The 19,886-nt window shown below is 36.3% G+C and overlaps 1 protein-coding gene across 1 annotated transcript in view; it reads right to left on the bottom strand.

The window, feature by feature from the left end:
• The window catches only part of adamts10 (ADAM metallopeptidase with thrombospondin type 1 motif, 10), a 59,891-nt gene extending 44,198 nt beyond the window's left edge, over positions 1-15,693 (bottom strand). The window contains exons 1-2 of the mRNA XM_088008011.1: positions 15,589-15,693; positions 7,377-7,765 (exon numbers count right to left, since the gene is read on the bottom strand). Of these exons, the coding sequence (XP_087864137.1) occupies positions 7,377-7,476 (100 nt within the window). The 5' untranslated portion in view covers positions 7,477-7,765; positions 15,589-15,693. The remainder of the gene's footprint in view (positions 1-7,376; positions 7,766-15,588) is intronic.
• Between the last annotated feature and the right edge of the window lie 4,193 nt (positions 15,694-19,886).

Raw genomic sequence — 19,886 nt, 5'->3', positions numbered from 1 at the left:
GGAATGGAAAGGTACAGAAGGAACAATAATAAAGAAAAGCAAAAATACATAAAAATGTAAGTAAAAGTGAGTGAAAGTAAAAGTTAGAAAGAACGTCGATAAGAAATAAGATCAAAAAAGAAAGAAAGCAACTTAATGTGAGTGAAAGTGTGCAAATATAAAAGTAAACAAGAACAACAAAAGAGAAAGTGAGGAATATAAAGAGCTCTGGAAAACATTAAGACACCCCTTAAAATGATCAGTTTCTCTGATTTTCCTTTTTATAGATATACGTTTGAGTAAAATGAACATTGTTCTTTTTGTTCTGATGACATGTCTCTGAAATTACAAGGAAAAATGTAGTATTTATTTGCAGAAAATGAGAAATGGTCAAAAGAACAAAAAAAGATGCAGTGCTTTTATACCTCAAATAATGCAGAAAACCAAGTTAGTATTAATTTCCAAACAACAATACTAATATTTTAACTCAGGAAGAGTTCAGAAATCAACATTTGGTGGGAAAACCAGGGTTTTTAATGGGGTTCAGTGGGCTCTTAGTTTTTTCCAGAGCTGTATATACATTCATACATCCATCCAGAGCTGTATATAAATAAGCAAAAGTACATAAGTACAAATAATAAAGAAAGTAAAAGTAATAAAGTAGATAACAGTAAGTAGGAAAGAAAATAAATAAATATATATGAGGAAAGTAAAACAAAGTAAGAAAGTGTAAGTTTGCACTTAAAAATCCCACTGAACAACATAAAGGCCACAAACGTTGGAGCTGTAATCCTGAAACTCAGAGCTGTCACAAACCACAACAAGGCGGCAACAGCATCATCTCTGAAGCACAGGAAAAACTCCTGCAGAGAAAACAACAAGGGCTCCGTTATAACAACACGTAAAAGAAATGCAAATTACTGAGACCTCACACAGAATAACAAAGACCACCAACACAAATTAGTCTACTGTATCAATAAAACACCAGTGGAGTGTTTTTTTTAACAGCTGTTGCAGGCTTTTCCTCCACAGGGTTTCCCATCAACTTCCTCTGGCTCACACACAGTCTGTCCAGACCACCAACACCTACTGTATATCGCTTTAATAACTTGATTTAGACGTTTTAAACAGACTGTTTAACGGGACACATTGAAACGTTACAAGATAACAACGAACTTTACTGGAGACTTTAACGGGATAGCTGCAAGAACTACTTAGATAGTTTGTTGCTTCTGAGTCAAAAAAGATGTACAAGAAGTAAACATGTTTTTAGAACACTTTTTATCTACACTAATAAAAATTTGAGTGACATTTACTTAGATAAAACAAGGTACTTAGAATTTTTTTGTCATTTTAATTTGAAAAAGTCAATCAATCTAGTCTAAGTTAATTTAACAAAATGCACTCCTGTTTTGTTAATAAACTTAACAACTCTAGTTTTTTATTAAATTCCAAAACATTTGTAAGAAGAAATGACTTATTTGCTATAATCAAGTTATTTCTACTCAATAATCTAAATCTCAACATGGCGTGGGTATTTATCATATCGTTTATCATAAAAAAATTCTCATCATAAAAAGAATTTTGATTTATTGTTACCCTGATAAATGTCCATTAATAATGTTAAAACAAAATTATCGGAAATTTTATTTTTGACTATTTTCTCCATAGTTTGTTCCAAAAGGGCATCCATTTACTCAAATGAAAGTAGCGACACTTCATAGTAAAATTACTCAAGTAAAAGTAAAGAGTACAGGGTTAAAAAAATACTAATAAAAGTACTTTTTTCCCCAAAAAACGTAGATGTAACTGAGTAAATGCAAGTAGTTACTACCTGACTCTGCTTATAACTTAGCCGTTCAAAAGAAAACCCATAAAACACAAGAAGGAAACATGAATCTACTGAGAAACTGAAATGAAGCATCAACGGAAACAAGAAGAAGTGGAAACATGGCTGCTGATTTTAACAGGAGAAAACACCCAAACTAATGGGCTCACATACAGAAGTTAGTGTGCTGATAAAAAACACGCCCCTGGATCAGTTATTGCTAAATGAAAATAGTGGAAGGAAGTACTCTGGGTGGAAAAGAGCAACTCCCTCCAGGCCAGAGCGCTGATCAGTCTCTTTTGCACCAAGTTTTATAAAAGAAAAGAAAATACAGTTGATTCGTATCATCTCTGAGGACCAGAAATTATCCGTTTATGTTTTTGTTGTTTAATATAATAATTTTTAGATAAAGAAGAGCTTCATCTTTATGAATAATATAATTCCTTCCTGGTCTACAGAGTCTAAAACCTCAATACTAATCAATTTAATTACGTGTTTAAAAGCTGTTAAACTCTATAACCATTACAGCTCGCAATAAAATCAATGCGTTTAAACACAGCTGACATTTCAACAATCATTTGCACTGTTTGGTTTATTTTTAAATAACATTTCTGCTCTTGTTACATATCTGTTTTCTGCATTGCACAGATGCACTATTGAAAACAGTTAATGTATTTTTAATGTTTAATACATATGCACATTATTTACTTCTTTTAAAGTAATAAAATGCAGTTGTACTACATCAGAGTACATAATTTCAATTCTTATGTTTTTTACTTTTTGTGAACCACTATTACACCTGAATTTCCCCAGTGTGGGACAATAAATGATATTTTCGTCTAATTCTATGTTTCCAGTAGAGAGAGTAACAAATTAGATGTTTGACCAGAATAATCTGAGGCACACAAGCAAATCCAACTCTGGATGGAAATTCTTTTTTACGCCACTCATGAAGCCTACAATCACCAGCTGTGTTTTCTTTCACCATATAATTGCACAATAAATTCGCTTAATGTACCGATTTTTACCAATTTCGGGGGAAAAAAACAACTAGTTTTTCGATAAAAAGTTTTGCCGCTGCTTTTTTGGCTGTATAGAAATAGGTTTATTTCGCAAAACTGCAAATGAAACTTTTTTCGCGTCACACAAGTCACATGATCAACATGACGCTATCGTAGACAAACCACGAAGAAGAAATCGAGAGGAAGTAGTTGAATAATGACGTTGCATGTTTCTTAATGACTTATTTAAGTGCGATTTTAATTGACATGACGCCGGCTCCCCCCACATGCGGACGTACAGCAATTATGAAAATAAATAAGCATAAGTGAATAAAGAAAACTACGTAGGTATTACATTTGTCATAAATGTTGTTTTATCCTAAACACCGTTATAATCTGGTTAACAGCTCAATGCTAACGGTTCAAGGCTAACTGCTGAATGCTAATGGCTCGACGCTAACAGTTCAAGCCTAACGGCTCAAGGCTAACTGCTAAGCAAATAAACACAACTCTGTCTGATTAAAATAAAAATGTTATAATAAAAACATAATCATTTCCAGATCAATAAGGAAGTTATGCTTGATTTTATGTGCAAATTCTAATGGTAGCTCTATGGCAGCATGAAAACATAAGCTGCACTAACTGCGGTATCTACATTTAAGCACCTTTTTATGCTGCTGTTTATTTTTAAGCATTTTCCTGAAGGCAGATTTTCACAAGCCCGTATTATTTTTTAGTCATTACTCACCTGTTTGTACGTGCAAAATGCGTCTAACACAGCTATCAAGTTCACATCGTTTTTCCTCTTGGGCTTGATCATTTATTTCTCCGTTGTTTCCGCTAATAACCTTACAGACGTGATGCAGGACTCCTTAGAATTGTCTAGCCCGCCGTCTTTGCTTCATTGTTGGCTGATAAGGCAAATGTGACTCAAGAAATATCGGGTACCGCCATTATTATACTGTTTGTCGGGGTTTGCTGTACGTCTGCATGGAGGGCGGAGCCAGGTGTTTCGTCGGATCAGTTGCATTTCTTTTGTAACGGAAACACCGCCATTGCAAAATTGTGTTTTTGTGACATTAGATATCGACAAAGTTTTGCACACATTTGTAATGAAAATGCAGCGAATGACATCAGGCTCATGACCTCTACAGAGAACATGTGCAAAAACTCTAAAATTTGATCAAAAATAAAGTTTTAAAGACGCTTGCTTATAGAGTCTTTGACCTCGTTAGACACTCATTGGGTCTATCACCTAGTCTGATGTTTTAGGCAAAGTTTTGCGTTTCAACAATTTAAAACGTAATTTTTTTTGTTTTTACTAGACAATCTCATTTTTCAGAATTTAGTGCGGATGAATTAAAATGCAGCCGTTGGCTCGAGGTTTGAAATAAGCAGGAATGGCGACTCCATGCCAGCCCTTATCTTCCAACATCTGCACATAACTCAGTTAATGTTCTTGTGGCTGACTTGAGATTAAATCCCTCTGAAAAACATCTAGAACACTGCCTTCCAAGAGAAATGGAGACTGTAATTAACTTCATTTTGTTGGATGCTAAAATGTCAAATTTGGGTTGACGGTCATGGGTGAGGATTCTGATATAAAGGACGTACAAGAGACCTGATGTTTGTTGGGAGTAAAAGATTTTAGATTTCTCTTTTAATAAAATAATTAATAAATGATAAAGGTGTCCTTTGTTTTTGATTCAATTTCAGTGCAGCCGAGGTATTAAAAGGATTCACTTTGGTGGCCTTCAGATTTTCATCGTTCATTTTACTATTTTCTCCACTGTTTTTGCAATCAGAGAAATCAATAAATATCAATAAACTTGAAAATATGATGAAATCGCATTTACTGTGTGCAGTCTAGTGACACAAATCACAGTTCTTTATGTGACTGGTTTCAAATGGGAATGTTTTTCAAGACCAGTTTCTCTGTTTGTGAGGCTATAGTGACACACAGTCAAGGCCGTACAGTTACCCAAAAGTAGCGTAATTAATAGTTCTTATCGTCACTTTTATCACTATTACAATAGTCCCACAAAATATAATGATCAAGTCATGTCACCCACTCCTAGTTGAAATTTTATTATTTTACAAGGAAAATGTGAAAGAATGCATCTAAAAATCAATGTTGCATATATCAAAGAAAGTTTTGCTCCTTTTTTTTCTTCCCAATTACATTACAACTCACAGCCTTTATGACATAAATCTCAGAGGAAATGTTACGTATGTACACTAAAGCAGAAGCTGGTTACTTTAGAGCAGGGGTGTCCAAATTGCGGCGCAGGGACCATTTATGGCCCTGCAAAAAATAAAAAAATGTCCAGCAGAGGGGGTTGAAGCAGATGCAATTTTTAAATTTTTAATAAGAGTACAGAGTATAGTTGTATTGCAATGGAACATGTTGATGTCTTTTTATAACCAAGCTTTAATAATAAGCAGAACCACGTTGGTCCATAAATTTTTACTGGATATCAAATTTTGATGCACTTAAATCAACTTTTATTTAATTTATTAAGCTTGGCTAAATATAGCATGTGTTTTGAAAAGAAAGTTACCAACAATTTGTTCAATCAAGATTAACTTTCTTTTAATACAAAAATGTGCAAATCCATTTTTAAGTGCAAAATCCCTTTTCTACAAAAAACACCACCAAAACTGGTGTCTTAATTTCTGACTTTTTTGCCCCTTAGGTTCTTTTGACATGTCAGTTTTGTCCCTTTGAAAAAACTTTGGACACCCCTTACTATAGAGCAAGACTCCCAATGGAAAAACTGGTATAAAATCTAATTTTTTCACCTTTTTTTTATATATTTGACCTGATTCTGCACAGCAATCAGACCCATCATGTTACTTACCTAAGTTGCCACAACAGGAAACACACACATGCACATACTAAACAATATAAGACCCTAGAAATTACAGGACGTCTTGGTTTTCGCATTGAAAACCAAGTAGCTTACTCTCCAGTAGCTTACTGACAACCAATATGTTTCCCTCCAAGTTGGTTTCTGCTGCAGAAACTTGTGGGCTAGTTGTTAGTTTTTGGAAGTATGCATGAAACCAAAGAAAGTAGCAGCCAGGAACATGTAAACAATGACCTTAAAAAGCCTAAAGCAGCACAGATTGAAGGTTTAACATGTGGGTTTATTTCTGCAGGAAAAGTCCATTAACTAAAGGTCCAACACTGATTCATTGGGCGGTTCTGAATGCAACTTTGAGGTTAAAAACCCAAATCAGAGTCTGAGGGGAGGTTTCTTTAAAGGAGGAAGCATTACCAGCTATTACAGCCAGATGCCTTTTAGAGGTCAGAGGGCAAACTTAGGAAATGCACAGAGGCTGTCTTGTCCTTATAATGATGAATGGACCCTGGGTGGATTTACGTCTTTAAAGGTGTTTATGTCTTTAAGCTTCAGTTGCAAAAACTAATTAAAAGGTGCCAAAAAGCCTAGCTATAAGGCAGACTTAACATCTTTTCTTATGTCTATTTTCTGCAACTTATGTTTAATTATATTAATTTAATTCACAGCATGAAAATTTGTTTTCTTTTACTGGAATGACAGCAAACAGTCTGGGCTCTTCAGCCTTAAAATACATTAAAATGGTCTTTATCTCTAGACTACTATCAGTCAAACTCAGAGTTATTTTATTTAAATAATAAAATTATGATTATTAACTTTCTTTTTTTATGGTTTTATTTCAAATCCAATTTCAGTTGCTTACATACATTTTCGAAGCTTCTGGTTTAAGGACTAGTTAAAATGAAGTGGATGTATGTCACATACAGAACATGAATGAAAGAAATAATGTGAAGCTTTCTGCTGTTTTATCATACAAACTCCCAATAAAATCTTGAAATTTATTTCACAGGTATTTCAACCTTTGGCTCTTTGGTTCTTGCAAAACCAAAAAGGAAATGTTTTTGATTATACAAGAAATGGTCTTTAAGAAGTTTTTTCTGTAACTTATTTTGCAAAATCTGCTTTTAATATCTACTAGAGATGCACCAGTCCGATATTAATATCAGTATTGGAACCAGTATTTAAAAAAATTCTAGATCAGATATTGGTGACAATGTGTCCAATCAACAGCTACTTTTAGCTTATAAGCTAGTTAAAAGCTTTTAAAGCTTAAATCTTTTAAAGTAATTAGTTCTTTAAAAGATAGTTACTTTTAGCTAGCTGTTAACTAGTTACTTTTAACTAGCTCAAAAGCTAGTTAAAAGCTAAAGTAAATAGCTTTTAAACCAGTTAAAAGTAAATAGCGTTTAAGCTAGTTATTATAATTATATGGTAAATATTCTATAAATATTTTCCATATTTTTAGAAAAGTCTCACCTCATTCTACAATATTATATTCTTTTCATTCATTCATTTTGTTCTAAATCTGAAAGTAGCAAAAACCATTGTTTAATTTTGTTAACTTTCATAGTAAAATAAAGTTAGAAAATCGTTTTATGGCTCTAGGCAAGTTTTATTCTATGGCAGGTTGCTAAGCCCTGTTGTAATGTGACAAAATATGAAAAAAAGTTCAACCAGTGTACGTTTTATTTTTCTTTATCTTACCTTGTGATTTAGAAAACTCATCTTTGTGACCTCCTGTGAACTTGGTGGCAACCAGGATGACGACAGTGCAGACCAGAACAGTCCTCCATAGCTTTTCCATGGTTACTACAGTATTTGCTATAGTAACAGACTTCAGTGCGGTGGTCCTCGGTCCTCTGTCCCAACATGTCTCCTGCCCTGTCGGATGCCCCGTCGCCTAGCAGAGGGACAGCTCAGCACTCGGTTGGGCCATGGCTGCAGGATGATCAGAGACTCTCTGCACCTGCAGCGTGTCTGTCTGTCACTGAGCGATGGCGAAGCTCCTCATAGACAGAGAAAACACCAGACTTGACTTCTGCAATGGGGGTGAAGCAGCAGCGCTGGCAGCTTTTCGGCCTCTCTCCGCTGCCCTGTGGAAGAGGAACGGTTTAGGAGGAAAGCCGGTAAAGTGAATGACAGCGAGCGGTGGGACGAATTTAGACTGAAAGAGGAGGGAGGAGTAGAGAAAACTAAACATATCCACAGACACAGAGAGCATGAGATCCGTCTGACACAGGGCTGGACGATGCAGCTGACAAACGTATCACGATATAAACATTTTATATCAGCCAATACCAGTAATTATTGATTAGTTTTTTGTTTTAAATACCTGAAATATTACCAAACTGGTGGTGTGACCTTTCCTGTTTAATCATAGTTTTCCCTCCACTCCATGTGTTTCTTTGTTTTTAAAGCAGTTATGAGGCACAGTGTAGAAACCTTAAACTGTTGCTGCACTAGTTTCTCAGCAGGTTGTTGCTAGGTAACCATAGAATGAGTGAGTTGCTAGGTAACCATAGAATGAGTTAGTTGATTCCACCAACCTTGCTTTGGCTAGCTATGACAGAGGTTGAGTGGCCAAAGCAGGGGTGTCCAAAGTGTGGCCCGGGGGCTGTTTTTGGCCCTTGAAATGATTTTGTTTGGCCTCTGACCACAACTAGAGTGAGAACAAATTTGGCCAACAAAACAGAAAACATTTGAAGATCCAAAACATTTACAAATTGTCTGTTTTTCTTTTAATAAGGCAACAGTCTGAAGCCCTTTTTAGGTTTAATGATATACAGATTTAATACAAAAAAAAATTATTGTTTAGCAGGTAAATCAAAACAAAAAAAAAATCACAGTGAGCATTGTTTGCTTTTTTGATTTAATGAATGTTGTGCTCAGTCATTTAAATGAGCAAAAAGTTTGTACACCAGTGGGCTAAAGCCTTTCCCCTGCCTACATCCCCCAGAATGCTGTGCGGTTCAGTGAAATTATTGAATATTCTATCAGACGTATTATCTATTGATACTGATTGTGTGTCTATCGATATATATATATATATATATATATATATATATATATATATAGTAGAGCTGGATTTGCTGTCTAGCTCTACTTCTGACCCATCCAAAGAACACAAGCCTTTCAAGTTTATACACATACAGTTTTAGCTTTAGCACTTTATAGTTTCACACAAAAAAAGAAAAAGAAAAGAACAAACAGCTCTGTCCAGACACATGCACCGGAAAGAGTGATTACAAAAGAAGGCAAACTCTGAATCCATAAACAGAGTTTGAAGTGGGTATTATGGTGAAGCTTCTGGGGTAAAATTAGCTAATTTGAGAGAAGCAGCAGGATGCCATCACCGCCAGGCTGGCGGCCTCTGATGTTTGGTTGTATGGCTGAGTGACTTGCTGGCAGCCGGCCTGAAACTCCTAATTGGACAGCATGTCAGGAGCTGATGGTATGTGTGCCTATATGGAGCTTATTCACGCCTCAAACAATGAGTACTGTACTTTACTCTGACTTCTACTTTCATGGGAAAAATCCTCTTTCCATGAGTGGTTCACAGTAAAATAAAAACAAACATTAGTCAAGACTGAGTAGATTTTAAAGCCAACATCAGCAGTAACAACTAGAAGGAGCTATTGTCTTTATGTCTTTATCAATCTCTCATATTGCTGTGAACAAAGTTTTGCTCACTCTTTTTACAAAATTACTCCAGTTTATTGGAATTTGTGAAAATATGTTTCTCCACAGGTTTCAATCAGGTTGGTGTCTCAACTTGCCACTACAATGAGTCTTTTTCAGCGGTTTTGTTGTTGATTTTCTGCTGTGCTTGGGATCAGTGTCTCGATGGTGACCCAATTTGGCCTCACATTTGTCTCAAAAATATTTTAGTATACAGGGTACTGAGTCATACCTAATTTAGAGAGAGTAAGTAGTCTAACAGTCATGCTTTTGAACTGTGGTAGGGAGTTGGAGTACAAGGAGAACATGCAAAGATTCAAACCCAGGACCTTCTTGATACAAGGCAATGGTGCAACTAACTGGGCCACCCAGAAATATTAAAAACATATCTGTAAAATAGTGTATGAATATTTTAGAATTTGCCTCAAAAAGCTACATTGAGTCTCATTTATTCATTAATTTGATCATATTTTCATTTGATTCCTTATACATAATAGGGTCGAGAATTAATTCATTTCGATTAGTTAATTACATTGATTTTAATGTGTTAAAATTTTAATTGCATTTATTTACAAGCAAAAGTCCCGAACCGGAACCTTTGTGTTGTGCTTCCGGTACGCACGTAAATCTGACGCACAAGCAAAATCTGCAAACAGCAACAGACGACAAAGCCGCATTTCTTGGCCCACTTTCGAGTTAATTTTTGCTTCGATACACGATCTGATAGGACAATAGAGTGGAAAAGATTATTGGTGTTTTCAAATTGTGCTAAAAGGAGTTAGCCTAATTTGAAGCTATGAGAGCCGAAAGTAGCATCTCCATGCTAAACACGTAGCAGCTAACGCAGACGTCCCCAATGTCAGTGTCCACGTTTCTGAAGAAGTATTTTTCAAATTAGATATATGAATAACTCCTTAAACAATTGAAGGCTGGATGGGAATAAACTACATTTGTTGAGCTCATTATTCAATAATTGAGAAAGAAAAAGGGGTTTTGAATTTAAAAATTTGATTTTTTTGTTGATAGTTTTAGATTTATTAATTACAGACCTGGCAATTAACTCAATTACCATTCATGTCAACCAGATATTTCCTCTGACTTTTTAATAAACCATTTAATGCCCTTCTCTCAGACTTGTTTTTTTTTTTTAGCTGACGAGGCAATTTTTAGCCAAAAAGTTGGACTCCTGCTATTATGTGGTCTAAAAACTGCCCACCTTTCTTCCCCACTCCCTCCGAGCCGTTTGGGGATTCAAAAGTGAGCGGAGACGCCACACTGGCCCGGATGACTGGCAGTTAACCAACTGCAGCCAAAGGTAATCAGAGGCAGATGGGAAACCTTTTGGTGATGATAGCAGAGGGGAACAAATTCCCTCCTGAAAAGAGGAAGGCAAAAAAAATAAAAACAGATACTTTAAACCGAAAGTTGAGGAATTGTGAGAAAAGCGTCTCCTGCTTCATGTCAGGAGGAGTAATGTACAGCCGATACAGTAAAAGCAGACTAATGGGTCTTTGTGCTGTTGCGGCGTCCCTCATAAGCAGAACAACTAAAAAACTCCCTCTCTCATCCCCCTCCCTCTGGCTTTTTCCCAGTCATTTCCTGCGAAAGAGCTAAACTCCCCTCCATTTTCATTACTCCTCCTCCCCGCTTACAATTTATTGTTAGCATATTAAACTCGGCTGCTTGATATCAAATGCTTTTCATTACCATTAACTCTCCTTGTGTTTATTTAAACCCAGGAAGGAGGGAGGAGGAAAGGACCCCCGGTGCTGACCCTAAGAGCTTTTTAAAGCAAAGCCCCTCAGAAATCCCCCACAACAACAACACACACGCACTTTCCTGCACCATTTCCACCTATGAAATATTACTCCACATATAATTGAGAGTGGGCTGTCATGCAGAGGTGACGGCGTTGTACATCTTCCTGCGGTGTGTTGTGCAAAACCTTCCCTCTGGGCCGTATAATTTTTGTGAAACAAAAACGCATGTTTGTCAGCAGGCCAAAGCGACAAAACTCTCCGCTCCGTGTTTTGCTTGGATGAGCTGTGAAAAAGGAGCGTACAGCTGCGGCCGTGGCCAGCAGGGAAAGTGGTCTGGGCTGCAGACAGGCCACACAGCCTCCAACGCTATCGCAGCTTGCAGGGCAGAAAAGAAAAGGCTTGTTGTTAGAAAGACGGAGAAAAGCTGGATGTGATGTAGGTGGGCCGAACTCTAATGCAATGAAGTCAAAACATCTTCATGATCATCTTCTTGGTTAGCAGTGTGTGATGCTTTTCACACTTAAAGGTGACCTATTACGCTACCTTGAACAGGTTACGACAGCTCTATAGAAAAAACATGTTCATTACATTTTTTGGACAAAATCATTATTGGATAATGAGATTTTAGCTTAGTTTTATTTTCAGCTGCTTTTGTGCCCCTTTAAATCCAAATAAACTGCTGCTAACCATACCTCCCAGCTCAATATTTACGCTCACACATGAAAATGGCCGCAAACAGAGGCGCATTTATACAACCGTACATTTTGAAAAGCATTAGTAGAGCCTCCTGGACAACAAACATGAATGCAGCAAGTGGTTTCTGGATGGTAAGACAACAACTAAACACTAGCTCTGGATGCTAGGTGATGGGTGGAGCTCCACTGGTGTTGCTGGGTAACATTATGGGCTTCTCTGGGGTTGCTGGGCAACGAGACGTGCCTGCTGATTGGTGACGTGACATTCAAGAGGTTTTTGAAGCGACTCATTTTCCAGACACCAAAAAACATGAACTTATCACTAAAAAGCAGCTGGGTGGTTCTTTTGTAAGGTCTGTTTTTAGAAGCAGTAGAGACCCAAAAGGAAGTACAAAAACGTACAAAACGCAAGTTTTGCATAATAGGTCCCCTTTGAAGCTTTTTCCTTTAAATGCTGGAGCTAATTATGATGTCCTTGTCTTTAGCTGCTGCCAGGGAGAGTGGAGCTATCCGAAACCAAAGTACGCTAATCAAAGCCATATGACCGGCTCAAAGTAAAGTCTGTGTGGAGTGAACAGATGCTAAGTGTCCCACAGCTTAGCTCCGAGAGCAGCACTCTCCCCCAAACTGCCTCCACTTTGATTAGGGAGTAGCTCATGAATCAGTTTTAGGTTCAGTTTATTATTTCATTAAACTGGCAGTCATTTTTAATAGGACTTTGGGCTTTGGGGGGAGATCAAATGGCTCGTAAGTCCAACGTCATAATTCTGCTTTCATTATAGAAATATGAAGTCTAGAATCAAGCGAATCTTCATGTTTAAAAGAAAACCCAAACAGGTGAGAGAGAAAGCTACATCTCAGACTAAACTCTCTGTCTGCCACAAAGACAGAGAGAGAGAAAGAGGCCTGGCATTCCTTTGCAGATTTCCCCAAATAAACAGAGTGCAGATGAAAAGTGGGAACGTAAACAGGCGGGAGAGCTTCGGATGTGCTCCCCTCGCTCTGAAAATGTGCCTCTCGAGTCTGAAACAATATTTAGTGAGAGAGAGAGAGAGCTGACTCAACACAAAGCGAGCAAGCCAGGAGAGAAGGGAACAGAGCACACAGATAGTAGCAGAGGGTTTTCTTACTCTGCCTTTTAAATGCTCTGAGGCAGCGATCCAAAACTGCTAATATGCACAAAATAACTGTCACAGAACAGGAAGCTCCTCACATTTAGCATCGTTTAATCAGTATCACTATAAAACTGATGATCCAAGTAGGGCTGAAATGATTGATCAGAACAATCGTGAATAAATAATGGTCAACTAATTCAATAATTGATTAATCAAAAAAAGGTAATTTTCTAAAAGAACAAACTCAGATTAGTAATTAGGCCAAAACTGTGCAAGCAATATCTAGACATTTTGCATTTAAGATTAAAAAAAGATATTTGTCAAGTTTTAGCTTCACCTAAAATTTTTATCCATTAAAAGATAAAAAGAAAAATCAACAAATGAGCTCTACAGTGTACAGATGTTTAGTCAAAGTCCTGAGCCTTTCAAGTATTTCTTTAGCAGATCCATACTATGTAACAATATAAACTTGTATTTTATGGAATGAAATTTTAAAAGGATTTTTTATTTTATTTGCACTTTTTAATGTACTCCAAATATTGTATAAAAAGGCTTAAATGGTGAATTAAAAAATCTGCAGAATGTGCCATTTTTTAAAGAAATTAATCAATTAGGTGTCAAAATAATCAATTACTAAAATGACTGTTAGTTGCAGCCAAACATCAAAGTTGTCAGCAACTTTAAAAACAGTTTGAATCCACTTTTTTCACCGTAATGTTAATAATAAATATGGATATTTTGGATATTCTTGGAACAAAAACGCAAAAGCATCTTAATAAATTAGAAAATCTTCAAAAATGTTGTTGAATTTTCTTATTTAATTCAAAATATACCTCTAGGTATTAAATTTATTACCTACAGAGCGATATGAGAAACCATTATTTCAAAACTCAAATAATCAAAACCCAAAAATATTACATAGGCCAACAAAAAGGGGATTTTTATGTAATTTTCTGTCCTACACAAAATTATGGACGAGTGTTGCATCTAAGCATGTTAATGAAAAGTTGAGTGGGAGGAAAACATGTAGCAGAAAAAGCTGCAGCAACAACCGCAGCCTTGAGGAAACTGAGAATCAAAACCTTTTCGAGTGTTTTCAAGGGCAAGTTTCACACCGAGTTGTGGACAGCAAAGCATGAAACAGGAATGTTTTAACAGAAAGAAAACTCAGCAAAATGTCCTTCTGCAGTGAAGTTGGTGACACTATTGTCTTGCAGGAGGAAGAATGGAAGATTTTTCTGCATCGAGTTTGCATGTTCTCTCTGAGGTTCTCTCAGGGACTTCGTGTAATTGACAGTTTTTCAGTTTTTTATTTGTAAAAATGTCCTGCTGTGAACCAACCTAAGGCTCTAACAGAGCAGCTGCATCTGTACTGAGATTAGAGTAATCATTAACAGCCATTAGGCAATTTCTGAAGGCAATAAGTCAAGTTTGTTTGCACACCGCACTTTTCAGTTTTTTATTTGTAAAAACTGTTTTAAATCATGTAAAATTTCCCATTTTGTATCCCACTTTTTGTTGATCTTTCACAGTAAATTCCAGATTTTGGTAGTTACTAGTTATATTTACTCAATTACATTAACTTGAGTAACTTTTTGAAAAAATTTACTAAAGAGTATTTTCACTACACTGTACGTTTTACTTTAACTTGAGTAACATTTCTGTATTCTCTACCTGCTGAATGAAAAACAAACATCTAAACATAAATTCACCAGACATAGACACACAGACCTGCCGTTTTTGTTCAGGTTTCATAAGTCTTTTAATGAAAGAAACTGATTTGGAAATGTTTTCTTTTGCCTGATTTTGTTATTTTTTGTTACTTATATGAATTATTGTCATCTTCGTCCTTAAAATAACAACATTTCCACCTAACTTTATATTTTGGTCCATCTGATGATGTAATTTATAACGTTAAATGACTGGTAATTTGATCAGTTACTTTTTTTTTTTACCACATACCTTTTTTTTTACTTGCTACATACTAATGTGACAAAATGTGGAAAAGTTCAAGGAGTGTGAATACTTTTCCAACCCACAATACATATAAAATGTAACATTAAAACCTAAACAAAATTCTGCAAAAGCAGCTCTGATTGAACCAAAAGGATGAGTTTGACTTAAAAGCGTAACTGTGTTGCACATCTGTGAGCTACCTGGGATGACGTTACATAAGCTGTGCATGCAGAATGTAAAAGTTGGCTGTGATGACACCGACATGTCCACTGCAACTGGATTTAGTGCTTTTATTTTTGCAGAACCGCGAGTTGCTCCCCCCGCCGGTGAAGGAAACAATGCAAGCCTTCAGTTACCTGATGGCAGCTGACAGCCACATCATCCACTGACCGGCAAAAGACGCATAAGCCTGCCGTGTCATCAGCCACCGAGGCAACCACAGCCTAAATATACTCCTGAGGAAAAGAAGACTCCTTTAGGAAATAAAGACCGAGTCCAAAGAAAAGCACTTGTGCATTTCATGAAACTAGAGAACACGCAAAATCTTGATGAAAGACATGCAAAGCTTAAGCAGGAACAGTGCTGCAGGGGCAGGAGAGGTAAGAGTTGAGAACTGAGTCCTGCCAGCATCAGTCCTGCTCCCCCCACCTTGATCTGTGCATGAAAGAAGAGAAGAAAAGAAGGGAGCAGGAGCCGCACCGCCTGGTCTTACCTGCCCGTGTCCCCTTGCAGGAGAGTGTGGTGAGAGTCTGTCCTCTGTCCCCCTGCAGCCGAGCGGAGAGGAGGCGGCGCCGGCGGCGGCAGACTAAACCTCGACTCCTTTAACTTTACAGAACCAGAGAGCCGAGAAAGTTTCGTCAAGCTGCCCCAAAGCATAAACAGGAAACGATCCCAAGTCCTTTCAGAATAAAGTTCGAGTTCGGCCTTAGAACGTAAACCAGAAATGAGATAAGAATAACTTGTTAAAAGTGTAAAGTTGCAGTTTGTATCTTTTATATAAAAATAAATGTTTTTAAATCCTCCCTGAGCTACTACTGCTGAAGAAATGCGTGAAGAACTGCACCCCTCCCAACCAAACACAACGAATCAGACACAGGAGAAGGGTCTTAGTGCTGTCAGTCGCTGTCAGTCAACATCATGTACTCGCCTCTCAATGTGCTAATGGCTGAGAAACAACTTATTGTTACAGGAAAACCATTTATCTGCTGTCATCAGTGGCTATGCTAACTGGCCTAGCATTCACAACAGGCTATAGCACAGCAGAGAGCAAGAGGGAGCGGATGACCAGCGTCACACAGAGAGTGATTGACAGTGATTACTTGGTAATTATTTGGTAAAATACTTCTGAAGTACTGAGCAACTGATCAAAAATTTAAATGATGCCTGTTATGAACATGAAGGAGTCATAATAAACGACACAACTGTTGTCATAAAGTGCCATTTGATTAATAATGACATTTTTAATGTAAAGTTGCACTAAAAGTTGAATTAAAAGTGCATTAAAATGTCAACTTAGCATTATTTGCAACAACAGTTAACTTTAACAAAAACTGCAGGTGTGTGTCTGGTGAAGTTACTCACAGTGGATAAAGTACTCAGAATTTCACTCCAGTAAGAGCAGTGCTACTTAGTAATTACTGCAGTAAACATACTACTAAAAGTATTTTTTAAGTTACTCAAATAAATGTAATTGAGTAAATATAACCAGTTGCTTTCCAAATCTACCAACCACCTAATGTCGTCAGACAATGGCATCTGTTGAGGGAACATTTCATCCACTTACAATGGAAACTATGTAAGTTGGTGTCTGTGCTTTTATTTTGAAGGAACACATGTCTCCGAAAGGTTTTAGTCTCTCTGAATTTGACAGACTTGATTCAGTTCTGCTGCATGGCTGCCAGACTTTAAGAAAGCAGCTGCAGCCTGAGACAGTGGAGGGGGGTGGGTTGGCCGTGTGTGTGTGTGTGTGTGTGTGTGTATGTGTGTGTTTATAACCCCAGCCACTGGTTTGGTGGTGTGAACACTTCACAGGTGCAGCAATGGAAATCTCTACTTTACCCTACATTAGAACCGCTGGTCACCTAGGGTTGTGAACTATCTCTAGAGATCTAAATGTCAATAATTCACATAAACTTGCATAAAAACTGATTAAAGCTAAGTTACATATTAGCAGTGAAAGTTTGATTCAGTTAGTAAACACCTTGCGCCATTTCAGTTATCATCTCCCAATATTTTAAAGCACAGTTAGCAGTAACTTACAGAATAAAAGTCAGGTGACGTCACGTTCTCCAGAACTCCGCCCACTTATGACGGACGTCAAAACAACCAATGCGCTCTTTAAGCTGGTCCAAAAACAGACATCTGTAACCTAATATCGCTTCTATTTAGTTGATTTCGCCTTAAAAATGGTACTAGGGTGCCGCGCTGCCAGCCACACAGACAAAGATGAAAATCAAACCTGTCATTTTATTTTAATAACTTTGAATGAGGAAAGATAAGGCAGCGATGGATAGCAGCCGTCAATCATAATGACTGTCAGCCTTTGGTGTAACCGCGGATTTGCAGCGAACACTTTTTAAAAGGTAAGAAGATTAACGTTCATATACTTTATTAGTAAGTATGATTAAAAAGATCTCAAATATCACATTATGGAGAAGATACACTAACCGTAACTATGGAGACAATGCCGCACCGTCACGTAGCCTAGCATGTATGGGAAAAAACTAATTAGCATCTAGTCTTTTGTAAGTTTTTAAGGCCGCTCCGGTGTAAAGGGAAAAGCTGTTTATAATATTGTGGTGTTAATGTTAAGTATGGTTAAAAACTACAAGTGTCCGCCTGTGATGACGTCATAAAACGAGCGTCAGGCTCAGGCAGTACAGGCAACGCCGATTGTTATGAAGATGCCCATGCTGGAAGTTTGTCGAACCTGATTAAACTAATCACCTATGACACAGTTTTTTTTTTCGTCTAAAGATGTGCAACACCAAATACAACTTGTGCGTTTGTGGCAACCAACCTGGTTGTGGGATAAGTTGTCCCAATTTTGTTTTAATGAGAAATAATTAATAAAGGAGACTAAAAAATACTTTTCAATTTACATTGTTTAATTTAATAGCTTAGAGGAAACATAATCTCTTATGACATGAACTGACAGAACATATACACTATCAAATTTGTCAAAAATTACAGGCTATTAAAAAAAGAATCATGTTGTCTACAACAAAACAAAATACTGCCAACCCAAATCTCACAAAATCTTAAGTGTTTTTCATTTAGCTTCTAGTGCAAATATCTTACTAGCAGATGCAAACTAACTTATACATTTTCAGCAAGATGTAGCATATTTTAATTTAGGAATTATTTTAAATCAATAATTCCTTAATATTGATTTTTAAAAAAAAGCCCTCGTTCCATTGGCAGATTAATTTACTCATAACATGGGAAAAATGTCTTATTATAAGTGAAACAATCTGCCAATGGAACAAGTATTGTTTTTCATTGATGTAACAAGCTTCTACTTCTTGCTCCAAAGTGGTAACACTTTATTTGAAGGGGGGTGAATAAGACTGTCATGACACCGTCATAAACATGATATAACTCATGTCATGAACATGAATAAGCCTTCATGAATATTTATGACTGTTGTCATAAACCGTCATTCGGTAAATTATGACACTTTTAATACAAAGTTGACATTATTCAAAATGTCTTTGTTATGACAACTTGACATTAACCAAGAAATCATTACTGTTTAAACTTTATCTTTAATAACATAAAGTTACCTAATTTTTAAAGTGCAATCATTAATACTTTTATAACAAATTTATATCAGTAATGATTTCTTGGTTAATGTCAAGTTGTCACAACAAAGACATTTTGAATCATGTCAACTTTGTATTAAAAGTGTCATAATTTACCGAATGACGCTTTATGACAACAGTCATAAATATTCATGAAGGCTTATTCATGTTCATGACAGGTGTTATATCATGTTTATGACAGTGTTATGTCAGTCTTATTCACCCCCCTTCAAATAAAGTGTTACCATAATGTTTCAAGTGAACTAAGATATTTGCCCAATAAACTAGACCAAAGTTATGTGTGGTAAAACCATGTATTTTTGCAATGTATTATTTTAGTTACTGTCAAAATGACAGTTTTGACAGATAGAGATTATCCTGCTGTATTTACTGCTCTACAACCCAATTCTTGCATTTTATGTACTGGACTACAACAGAGTGTTAGACATTAAAAAATAATACAATTAATAACAAAGTCATAAAATTACAAGAATAAAGTCATAAAATTACAAGAATGAAGTCATAACACTACGAGAGAAAATTAATATTACAACTTTATTTTTTAAATATTAGAATTTTCTTCACATATTACAATTTTTTTCTCATAATATTATGACTGTTCTTGTTATTGTATTACTTTAGTCTCTTAATTTACATATTTTTACTTAGTGTATGGACCTACATGTCTTGTTGGACTCCATCGCCTGTCCGTATATGTTTTTTTAAGCTGCTGATATTTTGTTTTCAGCTATAGAGAATAAATAGGTGTTTTTCCATTCTCTAGTGAGAATCTTTGTTTCTCAATTGTCACGTTTGACAACCAACAACGAAGAGTACGTGACAGCAAACTTCTTCTGTGATTATCAGTAAAATCTGTGATTTTTTTTATGCTAGCAGTTGTACTGGCAAGCACATGCTATAGTCTATCAAAGAAAAGAAAAACGTTTTAACTACAGCTCTGCCTTTTTAATAAGTGTTTAATTCCAAATCCATTGTTTGAAAAGGAACGCACAAATAATCAAAAGTTACATTATGATGTGAAAAACACAGCCAGTTCAAGTGTCAAATTAGTAAAATGGTAATTTTACCAACTATTTTAGAAATTCACTCAAACATTTTATAACAACTCCCTTTAAGGACAGAAGTTTAGATGTTTTGTTGTTGTTGTTTATTCATTTTCAGTATTTCCTTCACATAATTGTAATAA

This window comes from Poecilia mexicana, unplaced genomic scaffold (assembly GCF_051168715.1).
Source record: "Poecilia mexicana isolate PSO_F unplaced genomic scaffold, ASM5116871v1 scaffold_8, whole genome shotgun sequence".
Classification (NCBI taxonomy): Eukaryota; Metazoa; Chordata; class Actinopteri; order Cyprinodontiformes; family Poeciliidae; genus Poecilia; species Poecilia mexicana.
This window is presented reverse-complemented; position numbering and strand designations above follow the sequence as displayed.